The 20,887-nt window shown below is 42.5% G+C and overlaps 1 protein-coding gene across 20 annotated transcripts in view; it reads right to left on the bottom strand.

Moving 5' to 3' along the window:
• The window catches only part of LOC129778600 (uncharacterized), a 190,428-nt gene that overhangs the window by 6,042 nt on the left and 163,499 nt on the right, over window positions 1-20,887 (bottom strand). For 14 of the 20 annotated variants that reach the window (XM_055785600.1, XM_055785597.1, XM_055785594.1 and 11 more), the window contains 11 exons: window positions 20,178-20,267; window positions 20,033-20,112; window positions 19,815-19,975; window positions 17,553-19,753; window positions 8,710-10,079; window positions 8,500-8,621; window positions 8,324-8,436; window positions 4,764-4,885; window positions 4,549-4,699; window positions 4,219-4,484; window positions 3,173-4,130 (listed from right to left, as the gene is read on the bottom strand). In XM_055785600.1, the coding sequence (XP_055641575.1) occupies window positions 3,173-4,130; window positions 4,219-4,484; window positions 4,549-4,699; window positions 4,764-4,885; window positions 8,324-8,436; window positions 8,500-8,621; window positions 8,710-10,079; window positions 17,553-19,753; window positions 19,815-19,975; window positions 20,033-20,112; window positions 20,178-20,267 (5,634 nt within the window). Of the gene's footprint in view, window positions 1-3,172; window positions 4,131-4,218; window positions 4,485-4,548; window positions 4,700-4,763; window positions 4,886-8,323; window positions 8,437-8,499; window positions 8,622-8,709; window positions 10,080-17,552; window positions 19,754-19,814; window positions 19,976-20,032; window positions 20,113-20,177; window positions 20,268-20,887 lie in introns of those variants that run through there. The other 6 variants (XM_055785609.1, XM_055785613.1, XM_055785608.1 and 3 more) reach the window with 5 other exon arrangements.

The following is a 20,887-nucleotide window of genomic DNA, read 5'->3' as shown; positions in this document are numbered from 1 at the left end:
CACGGGTGCACTGCTAAGAGCTTCAGACCTCTTCCGTCCATATTTTTCGACCTGCTCGATGATGCTCAAACCTTGCGCAATGGTTAGCGTTTTGATTGTTCGCTTGGTATCGTGTTATGGAGAGAAGAGTGCTTGTAAAATCGAAGGTGCCATGAAACCCATCGAGTTAGGGAAAATATCGAGATACAGAACATCGATATATATATATATATATAATATATATATATATATATATATATATATATATATATATATATATATATATATATATATATAAATATATATATATATATATATAAATATATATATATATAAATATATATATATATATATATATATATATATATATATATATATATATATATATATATATATATATATATATATATATATATATATATATATATATATATATATATATATTTATATTATAGTCGACTTTGCCGGACTATTCCGTGGCTAAACCACCCTGGATTCATTTATTGCTACCGCGTACGTTGAACTGACCTAATTTTATTTCGATTATTTGCCAAATTTCCGGAGGGGCAGTTCAATAACTCGCGGTTTACTGTTTGGGCTTAGGACAACTTTTTTTTCTTCACTCTGTTCGGCGAGCGCGCGCATTGCCAGCAGCGAGACGCATGCGTGTGTAATTTGAGACCAAGATTTTAAGGGCATAAGTTAGCAAGTAAGCAAAAATCCACTATGTTAATGTAACCAATAAAGTTAATAAAAAGTACCGAGCCAGTCGTGCTCGGGAACACTATGTTCTAAGAAAGCAAAACGTTCGCGTCGTTTCTTGATTTTCGGAGAAAGTCGAACCTACGCATGGCCACTCAGGCTATGTCCCAACAAGTCAATTCTCGAGCAAAAATTTCTCGTCACCAGATCTCGACGTTTTATGCATTTTTAGGTCATTTGGCATCGACAAAAAAAAAATCGATTTTTTAAATTTCATTTCCATTCCCTTGGAGGAGTTTCGAGGATGAAAAATAAAAACTTTTAGAATTTTGAGGCCCACCTAAATCATGTCCAATTGAGCTGAAATTTAGCACAGGTAATTTTTTTGGGCCAATAGACAAAATGTACATGGTCGGTTTTTGAAACTTAACATGACCATTTTCGCTGCCACCCTAGTATTCAATATTCATTAAACCGCGGATGCGAAACATGTAAGAAGTGTGAAAATAAAGAAAAAGTAGTCAGAAGTTACCGTGTATACTATTCGACAACTAAACATCCCAAAGTCCACAGTCCACCGTATATTGTCAGAGCCTGAACACCTGTATAAAAATTTCTCATTTTTCAAATGGAATCAACCGAATTGTACTACGTAGCATAATTTTTGATTTAGAGTCAGTTCATGCAAACAGAACCCGAAACAGAGAAAAAGTTCAATAACTTTGTCATTGTTGAAATGACAGCGTAGAAGGATTTTTTTCATAAAATATGATTCTCTATCATCTCCTGAAAGAATTCGGATTTTTATGTGACAATGGTACACCATGACATTAAGGAGATGAATTAAAAATTAAATTCTTCTTTTATATTCAAAAACCATAAAATATATACAAATAAAACATTTTTTTGACTCGATTATATACATGATTATATGTACACAGTTAAAAGAAATCAGAGTCTGTATATAATCGAGTCCGCCATGTATATCTTTCTAAGAATCGTGTTGAGTCTACAAAAGAGGACCTAAAGAGTATTCCAGATAAGTTGAAAAATAAAATAATTTTGTGTGGTTTAACAATCTTAAATTTGAATTAATTAGTGACCCTTTCTACTAGAAACTACTCATTGTAACATAAAAAAGGCAATTATACGGTAGACTGTATTTGGTATGTTCCATAGACCTTCCATAGACCTTTGTCGAATGTAGGTGTCCACACAGAATTACCACGGGTGGGGTTCGTGTGTTGATCTACAATCTTGGTCGGAAATGAATGACACTGTTCGGACTTGTTTCAAATTTATTTAATTGTTGTTGTCTTTACAAAGGTTGGAATAAAACTGAACTATTACGTCTGTACTAACTCGCTTATATAGCTGTCGCAACCTATTAGATATGCTACCATCGGTTAACGAGAAAAGCAATGTTGCCACGTTTGCGCTACAAATGTTACCGAGGATCCTTACTGCTAAAACCTTACGATGTCTATTTTAATTATTCCGTTTAGAACGGAACAGTCTTACGTCGCAAAATATGAGAACATTAACCGGGCGGTATATCCAAGTCACGACCACATTTTCAACATAGAACTGTAAAGTTATTTCCGCCGACACTGAAATGCTGAAATTATTGAATATCCAAACAGTTTTTCAGTATCTCTTAGCAAAATTACTTCATCAACTAGCATTAGCATTAGCATTGAGCAAGTTGCACAATATCGTAGGTGGTACGAATTCAGAACTCTTATGTTAAAAACTAGCCTCCACCGTTGCTGATGATTGGTAATATCTCTTAGACGAAGGCATGTTTTCTCCGACAGTTAAAGCAAAATTACTTCTTCAACTGTCACAAAATTATAATTTTCCAAAGAAATAATCCACAAATTATACTATGCAGCATTTTTTGCAGAGGGCAACAGAAATGAGAGCAACGGTTGCGGAACGAACTTTCATCTTCTGTTTTCACCGAAAACCATTGGGTCTCTACATCCGGCTTGCAACACATTGCACTTTAACAACGATAAATCGATCCGATGCTCCCATCGAACAAAACTGAACCGCTGTTTTCTCCTATAATTCTTATGTATGTAACGTTTAAAACCTCTGTCGAACCTCCTAACGTTAGGATAAAATGTTGCCTGCTCGCTAGATGGATTGAGACGGTGATTTGCACTCGAGAATGGATTTATACACCACGGGCCCTTTGCTCGCGGATGATCAGGGTTCTACTGTATACAAATATTAGAGTGCCAACGGATTTATGGGAAAAAGAGACCGTCGAATACCTCTCACGCAGAGATCACGAGTTCAATTCTCACTCCCGACATTCTTCCAAAAATGGAAGTAACAGTGACGAACCAGCCAAAATGTGTTGAAAGTCACTATAATAGAAAAAAAAGACCGTCGAATTTTCAAACGGAACTTTCCTGACGAAAAATTTTTCACCTTCATTTGGTATCAAATTAAAAATAGAGAAGCTCAACATCTCACTCACCTCCATCTCCTCCAGGACTGTTTTGCATGGCGCCAGCTCTTTCATCAGCTTTTTGGTAGCCTTCTTCTCTTTCTTGGCGAGTTCACGCGCCTCATCCCGCTCCTTTCGTTCTTTTTTCTCCGACTTATGCGAACCACTGGCCGTCAGCGATTGCGATTGTTCCTCGGAGGACTCTCCGTGCTTCTCGGAATCATACCCCGAACCGGAGGCGCACGCATTCGCACTGGAAGGCGAGTAGTACCCAGTAGAGCCCGATCCGGACGTGGGAGTCGAGGTAGTCATACTGCTACCGCCACTGACTACTCCACTGTTATCCTGACAGGGTTGCTGCAGGTGCTGCTGCTGCTGCTGATGTGGCTGATGCTGTGGCATCTGATGTCCGTCGTAATGGTAGCCATCATTACTGGTTATGGACATGTTCAGACTGTTGTTCTCCATGCTACTACTGTTGGCATCGTTGGGCTGACTTGTGTTCATGACCATCGCACTGCTACTGGCCATTGAGTACAGGTGAGATTCCGGAATTTGTTGCGGTTGCTGTTGCTGCTGCTGTTGCGGTTGCATGTGATGTTGCTGTTGTTGATGATGCTGATGCTGGGCGAGTACGTTGTATTCTGATATTTGAGGTTGGTAATACTGTTGTTGTTGTTGTTGTTGTTGATGTTGTGGGGGTTGGTGCTGCTGCTGTTGGTTTTGGTAGTACTGCTGGTACTGTTGCTGTTGCTGCTGAGGATCAAAACTGTTGGCCACCGGTGGTGGCAGTTGGAAGCTGTTGAGCACATTGGAAACGGGCGTCCCCTCGAGATTAGAGTACTGCTGTGGTGCGTACACAATTGCCTGCTGGTGTTGACTGACATCTGGCTGCACTGGTGTCGAACACTGGGTGACCGCTATGGCACCCGTGGGTCCTAACGATGACAGTTCTTCATGGGTTGTGGACGCTACTGAATGTGCTGGACTGTATTAATGGGTTTCTCGTTTAATGTGATTCGTTCTTCTAATTAGGGGTAAGGGAAATGAGAGACATTTCAAACAGTGATAGCTACCTGAGTGGAGTGGTGCAAGTGTTCACGGCGTTCGGGTTGGAAGAGAGAATAGGCGTTCCGCCGAGGGGTACGACGTGACTGGACATCGGTGGTAGAATTTCCTCATGGGAGGAGTTCAGCGATTGATTGCTTAGGTTAGACTGGTTAAGCTGCTGCGATGAGGAGGATGAGTTGTGATTTTGCTTCTCTTTGGGCTTTCGCTGAGGCTTCTTCTTAGGGGGAGCCTTCGAGATACAATTCTGGCAGTACCATTTTCCGCGGGGATACTGAAAGGGAAGATATGTTTGAATCAAACGATCTTGGAACGCTCTGATGAATAAGTTTACTAACCTTCAACATGGGTGGAATGTAACAGTCCTGGTGGTATGCCCGAGGGCACAGTTCACAGAATACCATCTTACCTAATGGTGGTGGTCGCTGTCCGCCACAAACTATACATTTTCGATCGCCAGTGGCCTTATTTTTACATTCGAAGCAATACCTAAAACAAAAGTATAATAGATGAGTCTATGGTCACAAAGCACCCATTAGACGCAAGCACTCACCAATCACCATCAGGAATCTTATCCATTCGTGGCTTGAAGCAATAGGTGTGATAACCTCGATCGCATCCATCACACAGCAACAGCTTATCCTCCTGCTCACCCGACTGACAGAACTGGCAATTCTGCAATAAAAGTTTAGAGGAAGGGTTTGGTTTTGTGCGGTTCAACTTCTTCAACTGTTGCAGCATGTGTGTTTTTGCCGCGAGCACGCCGCGATGGTGGTTAGTTGAAGCTTTAGGACTACTACAACTGTTGGAACTATGTGGTAGTGGGTGAGAGTCACTACTAGCGGTAGCATTGGAGGAAAGGATGGTATTGTTTTCCTTCTTCTTCGAACTTTTCTGCCTGCTCGCCGATGTGGGCGTCGCGGGCGGATCGTAGCCCACGTGAGTCTGATTTTGAATTTGGGTTCATAGTTTTGATACGCGTTTACACACGCACGATTGATGTAGGCATACGTGATTCGACGCGTTTCGCATAGAGGGTTAGTTGCGCGCAAAACCAAAATAAAGGAAGCCGAAAAGAAAAGAAGAACAGGAAAGAAACAATAAGTTAAATGAGTGTAATAATATCTAAAACATGCACGACTATCCTCTGAAGTGAAACATAAATAAAACTAGTTGCTATTGGAGCATGCAATCGAACATAACGAAAAACAGATTTTCTAAATTGAAAATTCTCGAATAAATTAAAAACAAACGAAAATAATTACCTCACTATCGCCATTTTGATGTAATGAAACTACCTAAACTACAGAACTTATTTCTGCTCATGATTACGTTACATAAACTAAAAATCGGGATTTATCTCACTAAACCAAACAAGGATTGAATAGAATTTAATTATCGGACCTGAGCTCGTTAAATCTCGTTGAAACTTTGCACATTTGTACTCTGAGGTTGTCGAGCATAAACTGAGAACGATCGATTTAATTCCATCCGTGTATCATTCATTCTACCAGAACGAAGACACTAACAAAGACTGTTAGTTGCATGACATTGTTTCCGTAGGTGCAAATTTCAACTCAGCTTCAAACAACAACAAACAACAAATTCATTAATAGGTGCTTCTCGCATCTTTACATTCATTTTTTGTGTTCTGTAGAAACTGCAGACCTTCATCGATGCTTAGACGAACTGTGTCCGGTGGTAGAAGAAGTTTCGCGCATCACGCCTGCCTTTCGCGTTCCAAATCATTTCGTTAAGCTGGTAAAGGGATATTAATGATCAATAAGCATTAAGTAGCACCCCAAACGCAACGCTCTGGTTTACGAAACTTCGAAATTTGAAAAAGCGACAGATAGAAGTCGAAGGTAATTTCATCAATAATACCGTCCTCGTAGTATCTGTCTTCGAGAGGAATTATTTCTCTTTTTCTTGCAAGCATACAACCAAACCGAACGCTGAAACAGATGCAACAAGATTTAATCGAGGTTTCAAGGTCGCGTGAAGATGGATTTAGGGCAGTTGTCCGTGAGAATGCATTCAAAAACCAGAAATTAGAAGTAGTTGATCCATAACCACTCAATGTCAAAAAACCAGTCTTCAGAATGCAACTCGGTGCTGATACGCAACAAGATTTTTGTACTCAGTTGAGCTCCCACTCCTTGCGCACACATGCGCTCTGGCGAATGAGCAAACTCCGAAACACAGATGGAATGTTTGGTTGTCAGCGCCGTTCTTACCCCAATTTAAAGCTGAGTTTTACGCTGAAATTGGCGCTGAGTTTTACGCTGAAACTTGCGCCGTGCTGCGCGCTTGAATCTAGATTGCTCTCTCTCTGTTGAGATATTTTTCTTCACACAAGCGTATACGGTTCAAATGGGGGCGCGCTGTTGTTTTTATGCTTTGCTTAGAACGAACGAAGACAAAGCGGGCGCTAGAATATGATGTGTATTTGTGTGTGTATAGAGGGCGCTTGCAGCGTGCATATGTATTAGTGATATGTTGGGCAGGCAAAGGAGATCGCTGCATAGGATTTATATGGATCGACAAGATTGAGCTTTGTTTAAATAATTATTTTAGCGAAATAGTTATAGAAATTACTCGCTACACTATATTAATAACATGCGAATATATGCCTCTTTACATAAAAATATTTACTTGTAGCGTCAGAGCCATATACACGGAGAAAAATAGGAATTTATAGTTATGGCTATGATCCATATCAATGGGAGCAGATTGATTATTCAAAAAGTTTCACAGAAACAATGCAAATTGCACATTGCGATTATTTAGCCGGAATAGGCGAAGTGTGCTCCCATTTAGGCTTTGTGCTTTTTGCCCTGAAATGCTGGTCTTGTGAAGAAGTAAACTATAATGAATATTCGTGTGCAGATATTCTCAATCGGTGGTTATTTTCGCCAAAATAGCAGATGATTGTGTTGAAATTAAGAATATATTCAGCCAGAAAGATCAACCAACCCTCAGATATGATTTCCGGGTATCTGAATGCTCTGCGGAGAAGTGAAATATGGTTATAAGAAAATTGATCGGAAACGAAGAAAATCCATCAATTGGCTAATTCATGGAAAATACAAGGAAGTATTCGAACATGAGCTCGAGCCTCTGTGCCTTGAATCTAGGTCCGAACACGCTGATAATCCTTTCCTGTTATTTTTTCGATTCAAATCTAGTGGGAAAGTCGCTCAATGAACATCGCGAAAAAGGTGCTAGTAAGTTAAGCAATATGCGCCACCATAAAGCTCTTGTTCGGTAAATAGCTTGCCTAACAGCTTCACAAAGTTCATGTTAGTTCTATGGAATATTTCGCGCTAATAGAAAGATCGCAACTATAATTAAATCATCTATATGAATGTCGATTGATAATGAATCCGCTTCTGCTACGAATGTAAACAGATGATGTTTGCCCAACAGATGCTCTAGATGTATGTGTAGCAAGAGCCCTATAGAATGAGACGCGCATCACACAAATGAGAAGAAATGTTTAGTATCTGAGTTCTGCGCCGGGTACATTTTGCGCTGTCGTGCTTCTGAATTTTGTGCGCTTCGCACCAAGAAAGAATACGAGTGTTCTTTGAGCGCGCGCTGATGAAAATTAAACTCAAGCGCAGCGCTGCGTTTGTTTTCTGAAGATTGCAAAAAACTAAGGCGAGCACAAATATCGAAATATTTTTTAACATTCTTTCTTAAAAATGCAACAGAAAGCTTAATTTTGATGCCTGCATCTTGGAAATCCCTTCATTCCGCGCCACGTAGAAAAGAGGGGATTATTACATCAAAAGTCTCCTGAGAAAGTCAACGTCTGCATTTGAACTGCATCGAACATGAGAATTATCAATTGAATTAGAGTATTTAAACAATTTTGCAAAGTTTCATCGGATTTGATAATCACGCTTTCATTGCTATTGAAAACGATGTGTTAGTGACAAACAAACAAAAAAGCATAATAAACTGTTAGTGGTTAGCAATTTGGTGGCAACTTGTTGTAAATGATTCGAAGCAGAAGGAAAATCAACCGTTCTACTCTGTGCCGGGGAGTGGGAATAATCTGTTGTTCAAACCATCTACACCGGTGGTTAAAGAACACCGAAAACTTACCGCTTTCATGATACTTTTATCCCAGGCGACGCACGATTCGAGCACATACAGTGCCATCGATAATTGGGCGGTAGTGACCGATCGCTCTACAGCGTCACGCCAGCACATGAGACCTGAAACAACGTACCGGTTATGATAAAAATGATTTGTTAACTACACCAATAAACAAACAGTACCTTTCGGGATGTTTTCATCCTCCGAACTATTTGAGCAGTTGGACGTATTCGCCGTCAGCGACGAGTGGTGGTTGTGCTGAGCCTCTTGTTGTGCGATGACAGCCATCTGCGCTTCCGTCGTGCTACGAAAGAAGAATTGCAATGTACATTTCCGTCAAAAAGTTAGTCCTCTCGGGTCGTGCGCATAAACACGCCTGCTACTTTACTCACTTGATTCCCAGTGGCGGCTTGAGATAGCGCCTCTCGATAGCCGCCTCCAGTCCTGCAATCCTTTCGCGCAACATGTCGATGGTGACATCTTCCACGATGCCGTTGTCGCTGTCTCCCTCTCGCTGGGGAATCTGCCAGCCTTTGATTTGCATCGAAGCCGATGCAACCTTATCCTCCACGGCTTCGATCTGATCGAGTAGTGCGACTTCCACACGACGTGCAATCGCTGGATTCCACGCATTCCATGGTACAGATTCGATCCAACCGATTCCCGGCGGCACTGGAGTCCTCGGGTGGCACACAGGATAGGGAGTTGTCAAGTTTACACTCTCCGAAAGAGACTCCAACAATTGTTGTCGAAGGTTGCGCTCTCGAACACCGCGCGGGTTGAGCGATTTTATCAGATCGTTCAGCTCTTCGATGTCGTTGATTTTCCACCAACCGTGCCGAAGATCATTGGGAATCGGTTTTATTTCGCTTTTCTTGAGCGAACCGTGTAGTTTGATCTCCTCCAATTGTTTTGCTTCTTCAGGTGTCATCTGAAGGGGCTGAAATTGATCGCACTGAACGTACGCTGTCAAATTGCTCAAAGTTAGCGTCATATAAGCAGGCAGAGAGAAGGACCCAAATTCTGACTCTGATTCTGCTTCCGGCTTTATGTCCTGCTTTAATTCTCCCTGGCACTCATCCGTTGTGTCTCGTTTCGCCTTTGGCAAAGGCTTCACATCGACCGCCAACTGATCCGGCGACTCGATTTTCATTTTCTTTGCAATCACTTTATTCATTTCGTCTTCATCCAGACCCGAAAGGGTCAGAAAGGACTCATTATTGAAATGAATCTCGACGCTTTTCTCCAACGGAACACTGAAAAATTGGATATTGTTTCCGATGTCCCACCGGTTGCCTTGGATCTGACAGATCTCTTTGCACGATATATTCGTATACACTTGACGAGCAATCGAAGCAGGGGTGCTTCCCTTAATGGACGGAAGCGGACATTCCATGCTGCTCAATGGCAAGTCCTTAGCCACAATCGAAAACCATCGCTCCATCAGATGATCGCTGGCCTCATGTTTGAACTCGGACTTTATTTTCTCCTCCTTGATCCCGCCCATTTCGAAATCGCTTGCGTAGAGAGCCTTGCCACCGTCTTCACCTGATTCGCCACCGGAGCCGATATCACCGTTTTCCAGCTTTGGCTTAATATCACAGTTGTTTCCACCGTTCGTCGTCATTTGGCTGACTGCTGCTGCTGCTGTTTGATCCAAGCAATCAACATTGGTCATCAGTTGGTGTCGGTTCGCATCGCCACTTTCGGTGTCATCATCCGGGATGGTGATCGTGGGCGTTTCCTCCTGAACTAATTGTACCTGTGGGAAGTTACGCGCGAAAACCAATATAAGTATACAAAAGCGAGATACCATTTGAATTCGAAGGTCGTTTTTTTTGTACTTTTTTTTATTTGGCTCAAATGTTGCAAACGCATTCTTTATGACCAAAAAGGACAATTTGTATCATCGGTTTTGCATTTTGACTCTGACCTCACTTTGAGAAGAGCCTAAACAAAAATTGCTTGAAAATTTTCAAAAAAAAAAGAAATATATATATATATATATATATATATATATATATTTTTTTTGTTGTCTTTATTAGAGAGATTTTCAGCCTTAGGCTGGTTCATCTCTTGCAACGATGAAGAGGCCTTAAGGCCTCTTTTCTAGTTTTGGGGATTTCTCCTATTTACAATAAATTTCTTTAGCGATCTCTAGCGGTTCATTATTCTGTTCATTAGTCCAGTACGTATCCACATTTCGTTGTCATGTCGTTGATTCCATTACACTCGGTCAAACAGACCAGTGTCTTTCAAGAAAGAAAAAACCGCTGTGGTCATGGTTGGTTCGTTTCTCAGGGTATCTCTGATACTCCCTGGGATGTCGTATGTCGATCTAGGGCCCTCGTATTGAGGACAGTGACATAGAACGTGTTCGACTGTCTGGTGTACGCGACATAATGTACACTGAGTTCTGAATTCCTCGCCACCACCCATGTTGTACGAGAATATTGCGTGTCCTGTCCATAGCCTCGACATTTTTTTCTGCTCTTTGTGCCCCTTGGGGTCTTCCCATTTGGTGATGTCACTTTTGATTTTGCGAAGGAAGAAACTTCTGTTTCCCTCCGACCGGCGCGATACCATTCTTCAGCCCATTTTATCTCTATGGCTCTAGAAACCCATGATTTGGAGTCATCTGCGGGAACGCGGTTGGTGAAGAGTGCCTGTCGTCGACCTGATCCTGCGAGTCTATCTGCTTCTTCGTTTCCAGGGACTCCGGAATGACCTGGTATCCAAATAAAGGTGGTGTGCGGTTGTGCGTTTAGCAGGATTTCCTGAATCCATGGGTGTTTGATTGATTCTGATTCAAGTGCAGAGACGACGCTGGCTGAGTCAGTAAAAATGGCGATTGGTCGATTCGATGGTGTTGTTGCTGCGATAAGGACTGCTGCTGCTTCTGCCGAGAAAACTTTGCACGGGTCCGGGAGGCGGTTAGAAGTGACCAGATCAGGTCCTGAGACACCTATACCTACCTTCCCTAGTGCCAATGAACCGTCCGTGTATCGAACGGTGTGGTTTGCATACCGGTTTCTAATCAATTCAAGGACTGCCTTTTGGATGCCTGTCGGGTTGGAACCTGCTCTAAAACTATTTTTGATTGAGTAGTCAGTCTGTATGCTTGGAAGGTTCCAGCCTTTTGTTCCACACCAGTGGACCCTGGACACTGGCGGGAGCTCTTGGCCAGTAGTATCTCTAAAGAGGCGGTTACCCTCGGTTAGGAGGAACCCCTCCCCGTTTCGTACGGATTTTCTGGAGGCAAAATTGAGTGCTCTATGACATATCACTTTATTGAGGAAGTAGCGAAAGGGGAGTTTGCCGCTCTCCACACAGGCCGCATCACAAGGAGTCGATGGGAGGAGTCCGGATGTTATTTTAATTGCTCGGTGGTAGATAGGTGCTAGCTTGTCCAGAAGGGTATGGATACCGATGATAGTAAGCTCCAGCCCGTAGATAAGTCTGGAATTAACGATCGCGTTCCCGACGTTGAGTCTGGTGTCCCTGTTGGCGTTCACATGCCGACTTGCTAGGGATTTGAGAAGGTTGATGCGACTACGACAATCTTCTTTCACTTTGTCGCAGTGTGGACCGAAGGATAACTTTCTGTCTATGGTTACACCGAGGATTTTTAGCCTTGGAATAACAGTGCCATTGATTTTTATTGGTGCGTTCAGGATCCAATGGTTTGAGTCGCATATGTGTGTGTACTCGCTCTTGGCTGCCGATAGTTGGAAACCGACGGAGGAGGCCCACGCCACGGCTTGAGAGAGTTTTCGTCTAAGGGCTTTGACTGTAGCCATTGCAACCATCAATACTACATCATCCGCATAGACGAAAATTCGGATTCCCTTCGGAAGATGCTCAAATACACCGTTCATCTTGATCAGGAAGAGGGTCACGGCGAGGACGGAGCCTTGAGGGACACCCGTCTCTTCGTTGAATGGTCTGGATTTGTGATTGCCGATCATGACTTGAAAGGAGCGTAGGCTCAGGAAACCTTTGATAAAATGTAGCATATGGCCACCAATACCCCAGTTGGAAAGTCGTCGTAGTACCGCTGGTGTCCAAGCTCGATTGTAGGCTTTAGAGATATCGAGAGTTGCCATTTCAACGTGAAGGTTTTCTTTCCTTGCCTCGTCCAATGCTTGAGTTAGCGTAGTCATGTATGTAGTTGTACCACCTCCTGGGCGAAACGCGTGTTGTCGAGGATCTAACAGATTTTTGTCGTATAGATATTGCGTCAATCTACGGTTGACCATCTTTTCCATAACCTTACATGTACAACATGTGAGAGAGATAGGACGGTAATCTTCAGGGACTCGTCCGGTCTTGTTGGGTTTTTTATGGGAACCACTAAACTTTGCGACCATTCCTGGGGGAACTTGCGTTCAACCCAGATACGGTTAAAGATGTCGAGCAGCCTATTTTTTCCGCGTAAGGTTAGTTTCTCCAAAAGTGGATATCCAACCTCATCTGGTCCCGACGATTTTCCTCTAGCAGTGGTCAAGGCAGTGGCTAGTTCTTGTAGTTGAAACGGCTGGTTCAGGTGCGGGTTGGGATCAATACTGGGTATTTGAACACTGGATATCGAGTCCCGTGATACGTCATTTTTTCTAATGAATTCAGTGGAGTATCCGTCCAGAGCCGATAGGGAATAGAAGTATTTGCCTAGTATGTCGGCTACAGCCACTGGTTCCGTAACCGTTCTGTTTGAGATGGTGAAGGCAATTCCCTGACAGCTTCGCTTACCGGATAGGGCGTTTACTCGTCGTCAGAGCTCCGTCGAGGTGTTGTTATTATTTACCCCGTCAATGAATTCTTGCCAGCTGGCCGTTTTAGCGTCGCGTATTGTCTGCCTACACTCATTCCTTAGTTTGCGATACATTTCGGTTAGTACTTCTGTGTTTGGATGGCCTTTAGGAAGCCGCTTAACTGCCCTTAGAGCTTTCTTTCTCGCTTTAACAGCAGTTTTGACTTGTGGGGACCACCAACGTGTTGCCTTTCTGCCTGGCGTTTGGCTGGTTCGGGGGATGGCAGTGGTTGCAACATCATATATACCATCCGTGAATTTTTTTATAGAGATCGGGTCAGGATCCCGGTCAAGACGATTCATGAGTTCAATTATGTTATGCTGATACACTTCCCAGTTCGCTTGATCATATAACCAACGGGGTCGCCGGGAGAGTGTAACAGGCTTGCCATCAGAGTGGATGATGATGGGATAGTGGTCGCTTCCTATCGGGTCATTATGAGTCAGCCACAGAAGCCGACGAAGCAGATTACGACTGGTAAAACTAAGATCGATCGTGGTTTCGGTTTGGCCACGTATAAAAGTAGGGGATCCGTTGTTCAGGACTACAAGGCCTAACTCGTCTGTAGCCTCGAGTATGTCGATTCCACGGCGATTTCGGTTATAATTACCCCATTCTTGATGATGTCCGTTAAAATCACCTAGCAGAAGGACTGGTCCAGTGATTTGCTGCAGTGTGTGGATGAGTTTGTTTCGGAGATTAGGGATCTTTTGGTTGGGCAAGTAGACCGACACAACTGTCACCGGGAAGGGGTGAGTAATTTGCACGGCAACCATAGGTAGATCAGTGTCCAGGTCCACCACCGTGAAGTGGTATGGATGGTGCACGCCAATCGCCACCGAATGATAAATGTTCTGTTGTGTGATGAGTGTCCATTTATATCGCCCGCCGAGAGATTTATTCATTCTGACTACGTCAGCTCTGTGTATTTCTTGGAACGCAAGTACCAGTGGATTGTATTGCTGAACTATCAGTTCAATGTCACCGAGGTTGTTGTAGAAGCCGTTGACATTCCACTGGATTGCCAGCGTAGAACCCGAAGAAAATTTTTCACTGATGTTGTGGCTAGGGGTGGGAAAGGGTGTAGTTTGTTGATAACTGATAGTGGTATCCAAAGGAGGGCAGTTGAGTCGTTCCGAACTTCCAGAGTCATCGTCACGTGGTGTACTCGACCTGCGAGTGGTACCTTTCATTGTTCGGGAGGTGGAACCCGATAAAGCTCCACCGGCAGAAGTAGTACGTGAGGACCCAGCTACCGGCAGAGGTGAAGGGTCCGCAGAGATGGAGGGTAGCAGATATACTAAAGAAGGCCCAGGGGTTGATAGTTGGATCGTATTACCATTAGCTCTCCACAGATCGTAGGATTTAGCGCATGTCCTGGTATACTGAGGAACGATATTTTGTGCAGCTAGTCTGGTGGATCGTCTTAAAGGTGCTTCAGATTTGTTTTTTTTTCGGGGATTGCCACCGGGTGCTGAGGGGTGGTCCCTAGTTCCGGTTGGTCCATAGCGTCCGCACTAGGGGGGCCCCAGCTACCCAGGGCTGCATCCGATAACTTGACTCCCACGTTGTCCTGCGAGGAATACGGGGGTAATTCCCGCTTGTCCGTCTCGCTATTTGCAGAAATCTTGACTCCCACGGTGTCCTGCGAGGAATACGGGGACGAAGCCCGCTCGTCCGTCTCGTTTGGTGTTTTCGGGTATCGAGGGTGATCTGCCGGTTCCGGTCCTCCAGAGACTTCCGCACCGGCAGGGCCTCGCCTATCTGAGACACGTGTTTCGTTTGTTGTCGTTTGGTATATATATATATATATATATATATATATATATATATATATATATATATATATATATATATATATATATATATATATATATATATATATATATATATATATATATATATATATATATATATATATATATATATATATATATATATATATATATATATATATATATATATATATATATATATATATATATATATATATATATATATATATATATATATATATATATATATATATATATATATATATATATATATATATATATATATATATATATATATATATATATATATATATATATAACTCAGGAACGGTTGGCCCGATTGATTTGATGTCTTCGCAATGTTCTAGGTTATTATCGGGAACATATGGAAAAAGTGTGCACAGATTTTTTTAATAACAGGTCTTTCATTAAGTACTTGTCAACTTTTTTTTATGAAACACGGGTTTTTGAGATATTGAGTTCAAATTTGTTCAGTTCAATTCGAACATTTTAAGAACGAAATTCGATTTCGGTCATATGAGTTTTTCCAGAGTTGCTGGCTTGTAGGCATAGATCAGTGATTTGACATAGGAAATCTAATGGGTTCAATTCGCATGAACAAGGCGGTCAATCGACAGGAAAGGTTCTCGAAATAACACATTCGCCAAACGTGCTTTTTAATAAATCCATTGTAACGTGAGCTGTTTGGCAAGTTGTGCCGTTTTGTTGAACTCACATATCATTGATGTTATGGTCGTCAGATTCTGGTCAAAAATAGTTTTCCAACATGTCGCGATAGCGCTCTCCATCGCATCGTTCTCATCGATAAATTCCTGCAGGATTAAAACCATATCAAACAGTATTTTTTGCGAATGCAATGCTGTTTCTTGAAGCACATTTGGGTTTTCATCTGACCAATGAAGCATATTTTGCTTGTTGACAAAGCCATTCAGCCAGAAGTGAGCCTCATCGCAGAAGATGATTTTGTGGTGAAAATCATCAGTTTCTTTGAGATCCGCCTGAGCCCAATCGGTGAAGTTTCGGCGCTTCATACGCTCAAATGGTTTTAGTCCATGCAACAATTTTTGTTGCATGGACTAAACATGGATTGTAAAGATGTAGCACAAGATCTTTTCGCAAAATACGCCTCAATGAGGTTTGGGAGATGCTCAATTCTTGAGAACGCCGTGCAATTATTTGGTCATTTCGTATGGATTCAATTGCGGTTGCGATATCTTCGTTGCTTTGTGTGGGCGGCTTCTCGTTGGCACGGGAACATCCAACAGCGAAAATGTAGACTTAAATTTGGTCACTAACTATGTACAGCCTGCCGGCTGGGACGATTATTACAGCCGAAAATTGGAGTAAGCAACCAATTTGTGAAATGAATTTGATTCAGTTTAAGGTGAAATGCCTTCAGATCGAAAATAATAATTTGATAAGTAGAGGAATTTATCACCATTTTTTCTGATTAATCCACTTTGCAATAAGTAATATTTGTTATACGCTGCAACTTTCAAAACAATTCAAACATCAATAGATTATTTTCTGAGAAAATTGTTCACGAAAAATAAAAAGATTTGTTATAATGTATATTTTTTTACATTGCATTTTACAAGCATTGCAGTCGAAAATTATCTACTTTTTGAGGAAAATTTACTTCTCAGTTGAAAGAAACGAAAAATATTCGAAAACGACCAAAAGTTGAAAATTGTCAGTAAATTTTATTTTGAAAACACTTCATCTCTGAAACGGTAGAATATGGCGAAATTTTGCCGTTCGCCTTTTTGACTGTAAATTATGCATACTTTAATAAAATCGGGTCTAAACACATTTATATGAAACATTTAATCAGTTTTCAAAAATCCAACATTTAAAAAAAAATAATTTTGAACATCAGAATTTACCGACTCCGCCTTCGATTTCTGAAATTGATATTTAATTTGGTTTATTACCATCATGGTTAATAATGCGAACTAAATGGGAATAATACTACAATTGAATAAAATGTTGGGTCTTGTTGTGATTGTATTTATGAAATCATAGAAGGAGCAGGAGTAGGAGTGAATCGTGAAAAAAGAAAATATAACCGTCTTTATTTTAATTTAAGTCGCTTATTCATGAACAAAAGCTATGATTGTGGGATGCAATAAATTAATGAATTGACCTGGTTTCAATCTAATCAATAACCATTTATAATCATTTTTTCAGCGGGAATCGGAGTCGGAGTCGATACTGGGGAGTCGGAGTTGGGAAATTCTTCTCCGGGTCCACAGCTCTGGATTTATATATTGATGAAACGTAGTTTCCAAGCTGAAATATCTTTTTTCGTATTTGCACCTCGTTTTTAGTCCTTTATCCGCGATTTTAGTTATCCGCGGTGAGCTTGCCCGACTATTTCACAGATAATCGGGAGTCTACTGTACTTTTAAAAAATATTTCTCAAAAATTGAATTTAATGTTAAAAACTGTTGTATCCTAAATCTTCTTAAAAGTAAGTCTATAATCAAAATGGCAAACCAATGATGCAAATGGTCCTTTTTGATCACAAAGAATGCTTCTGCAAAATTTTAGCCAAACCAAAAAATACAAAAATCAAATTTATAAACAAAATCGTCATTTACGGTGGAACAGCTCAAATATACTTACATCCCCATCGTCCTGTGGTCGGCTCAAATTAATTCCACCTATCTGATTGTTTACCTCAACAATCTTAGTCTCGTCATGGTTGTTGCCCTTTTGTACTAGGATGGCAGTTGGAATGGAATCTTCGATGTCCATCAGATGATCATCGTCGCGTTTCTTCTTCGCTCCCAGCTGAATCGGTACCGGAACGGGAGGTTCCTGCACCAGATTCTGTTGGGTAGTCTGAGGCCGCTGCAGATCCTCCAGTGGTGCTGCCATCGGTGGTGGCAGCGGCGGTACTGGCGGAGCGTCCGCCTCCGATTGTGAATCGGTTCTCGCTTCCTCCCCACAATTACTGAAACTCGTTCTGGAGTTGTCTTCATCGTGGACATCCTGGGATTCGCTGTCATTCGCACTCTCCTGATTGTAGAAATCGTGCTTCTTCTTGCTCCTTCCGGCTCGTTTGCGCTTACGTTCCTCCAAGCCAATCAGATGAGAATATTCGTTGGAGTCTTTGTTTTCCTTGTTCTTATCGCGATCTCTTTTCACGATATCCGCTATCGTGGGGATAAATCGAGGCATATCGTCTTCCTGGGGCATTTCCTCGTCCGATGACTCGGCGTTCGCGGCGGCTTCTTCTGTTGCTGTAGCCTGTGCAGCCACTGCCGAAGTTGCTTCTGCAGCAGCAGCAGCAGCAGCCACGGAAGCTGCATCCGCGGCAGTAGCTGCATGACTAGCATGGGCCTCTTCGAGGGCGTTCTCATATTTGTACACATCGGGTTGTGTGGACTCCACTGACTCCACGTATATGCCACCGCACTTGGACAGATTCCAGTACCGTCTCCAGTAGCGATCCTGTCCGAAGCATTTCACTCTCAGCTGATTCAAAGCATTCTCCAACTGTTGTTTGTTTTGATAAGACGCTTCTAGGATTTTGTCGTACTTTTTCTGCGCTTCTTCGGCAGTTAATTGAGCGTCTTCATCCTCCTCTAGTTGGGTACCCTCGCTTTCCAGATCACTGTTATCGTCATCATTTCTATCGCACGGTACATCATTCATCATCGATTTTGAGAATGGGTTCTCCATGTCACCTGCGGCGGGTGGATGGTGCTGAGACACGGCGTTCATGTTGGGAATTTCACCTATTTCCGTGAAACTCATTTCCTTCGGTTTGATGGTAACAGAATCATCAGGTGTTAAGGTTGGTGGGACTTTGATTGGACTCTCTTCCATTGCAGTGGCGCCCGTGCCGTTGTTCAGAGAAACAATTTCTTGGCTCGAGTTTATAGATGTGTCGTCCTTGTGGTTGTGTTCGTTCTCCAACACGGGATTAACCCCTTCACCTGCTGCCGAAGCGAGAACACCATAGTCCGTGTTCTCCGCTTCGCCACCCTCAGTCTTCTCCTCCCCTTGTTGCTCACCTGGGTTTGATGTAGTGTTTGCTGAAACCCAAACCGAACCGCTGTCATCTGTAGAGTCAACACAAATTGTGAGTAACTTGTTACCTCCATCTTCAGCGGCAGCGGCCGCGGCTGCCTCCTCCACACGCTTGGCTTCCTCAGCTGCCTTCATCGAAAGCGACTTCTCCAGCGCTGCGGCCTGGGCCTTTTCGTACTGCTCTATGCGCTGCTTTCGTGCAACCAGCATCTTATATTTCCTTATCTTGTTGTCCAGCAAATATCGTTCCTTCTTGAGCTGAGCCTGTGTTTCGAGGCTGCCTTCGATCTGCTTGCAAACGGCTTTATTCAGCAGCAGATCGTTGCACAACATCGCCAAAATTTGCACCTTCGTGGACGGGTTTAGCGCTACAAACGGTTTATCCTTGAGCAGTTCCGACAGCTTGTAGCGTACGTTCTCCGATAGCAGCTCGTAAAACTGTCGATTCTTATCGCTGGCAGTCTTGATGTCTTCCTCCGTGGGCAAATGGTGCCGTTCTCGTTCCCGCTCGAGATTGATTCCACTCTGCTGCTTGACCTCTCCGGTGCCGACCGCGTACAGATATATCCTCAGGATCTCCGACACGTTCGAGTGTGTGATGTCCGCCTGGCGCAGCGTTTGTCCGAGCAGTGTCGTGTGCCGGCCAGGATTGGGAATACCAGGATCCTCAATAGCACACACCAGCAGGTGCGTCATCACCGACAGCATCTCTTCTTCGGCTTCGATCGCGTTCTCGCAGGTCAGTGCCGAATGCAGCGACTGGAGCGAAGGCAGTGATTCCATGTCTGCTAAAATGGAGCGAGAAATAAAGAAAAAATATATAAGTGAATAAGTGACGCTAAGGCTAACCTGTCGACTCGCTGAATCCGAGCGTCTCGCCGAAGTTATGGAGGAATTCGAAGACCATCAGTAAATCGGCAAACCCGGTAGCGGTCAGCTTCAGTCCGGGTATACGCTGTAAGCTGGGCAGCTCGGTCTGGTCGCCTATTTCTGAGTCTTCCTGGGGTTTTCTGTTTGAGTATGATAAAAGTGATCATCAATTGATTCGTGTGGGAATAATTGAATACCTTAATTCCTGCAGAATACTGGTGTCCCGCTTGCGCATCGCAAGCTTCTTCTCGCGCTGGATCAACTTGTCCAAAATTACCTGCAGAGTATGAAAGAATAATTTTAAAAAATGTCAGCGATTTCTATAATTTATCTATAACTAACCTGATGCTTCTTCTTTTCCTTGTCTTCGAACTTCCGACGCATTTCTAGCTGCTTTATTATGGCCATGTGCTGCCTCCGTCGTTCCCGTTCCTTGCGGAAAAGAATAAAATTATAACTTGTCGTTCAAATATAAAACCAGTTTGCGAATGAAAGTAAAATCTCAAGCGATTGTTAGGTGTTAAGAAGCTACTTCAAACCTACTCGGGGATTAATCAAGCTGTGCAAACAAAGCCTTTTCCCCCATTTTCTGTCTAGTATACATAGAATTGAAATAGAGTGCTCAACGTGAAATGGAAGTTCTAGCAATACGATGTGTCATAACCAGAGTAGCAAAATCTCACACTCATTTTACTGACAGCCTGAGATATTGAGACAACATCAAATTCAATCACAAATGCCCCTGCAGTTCATGACAAATGAACCTAACTTATAGCGAATTCGTTTTTAAATTTGAGTCAGTGCCAAACTGACTCTGTAATAAAAAAACGTTTTCAGTTTCACGAATGCGGTGTTTTGTTGGTGTGCGTTATATAGTCTGATTTGTTTATATTCGCGACGATAAATGTACAGTCTCGACGTCTAATGGCGATATTAATGCTTGGGAGGTAAATTATTCTCTATCAGATCAGCAGGGCCAAGTGCAGTGTAAAAATATAAAAGTTTGAATGAATGTTTTCACTTCATATTGTTTTATCACTTAAAACATGTAG

The sequence above is a fragment of the Toxorhynchites rutilus genome, chromosome 3 (assembly GCF_029784135.1).
Source record: "Toxorhynchites rutilus septentrionalis strain SRP chromosome 3, ASM2978413v1, whole genome shotgun sequence".
Classification (NCBI taxonomy): domain Eukaryota; kingdom Metazoa; phylum Arthropoda; class Insecta; order Diptera; family Culicidae; genus Toxorhynchites; species Toxorhynchites rutilus.
Note: the sequence above shows the minus strand (reverse complement) of the source record. Positions and strands in the feature narration are given on the sequence as shown.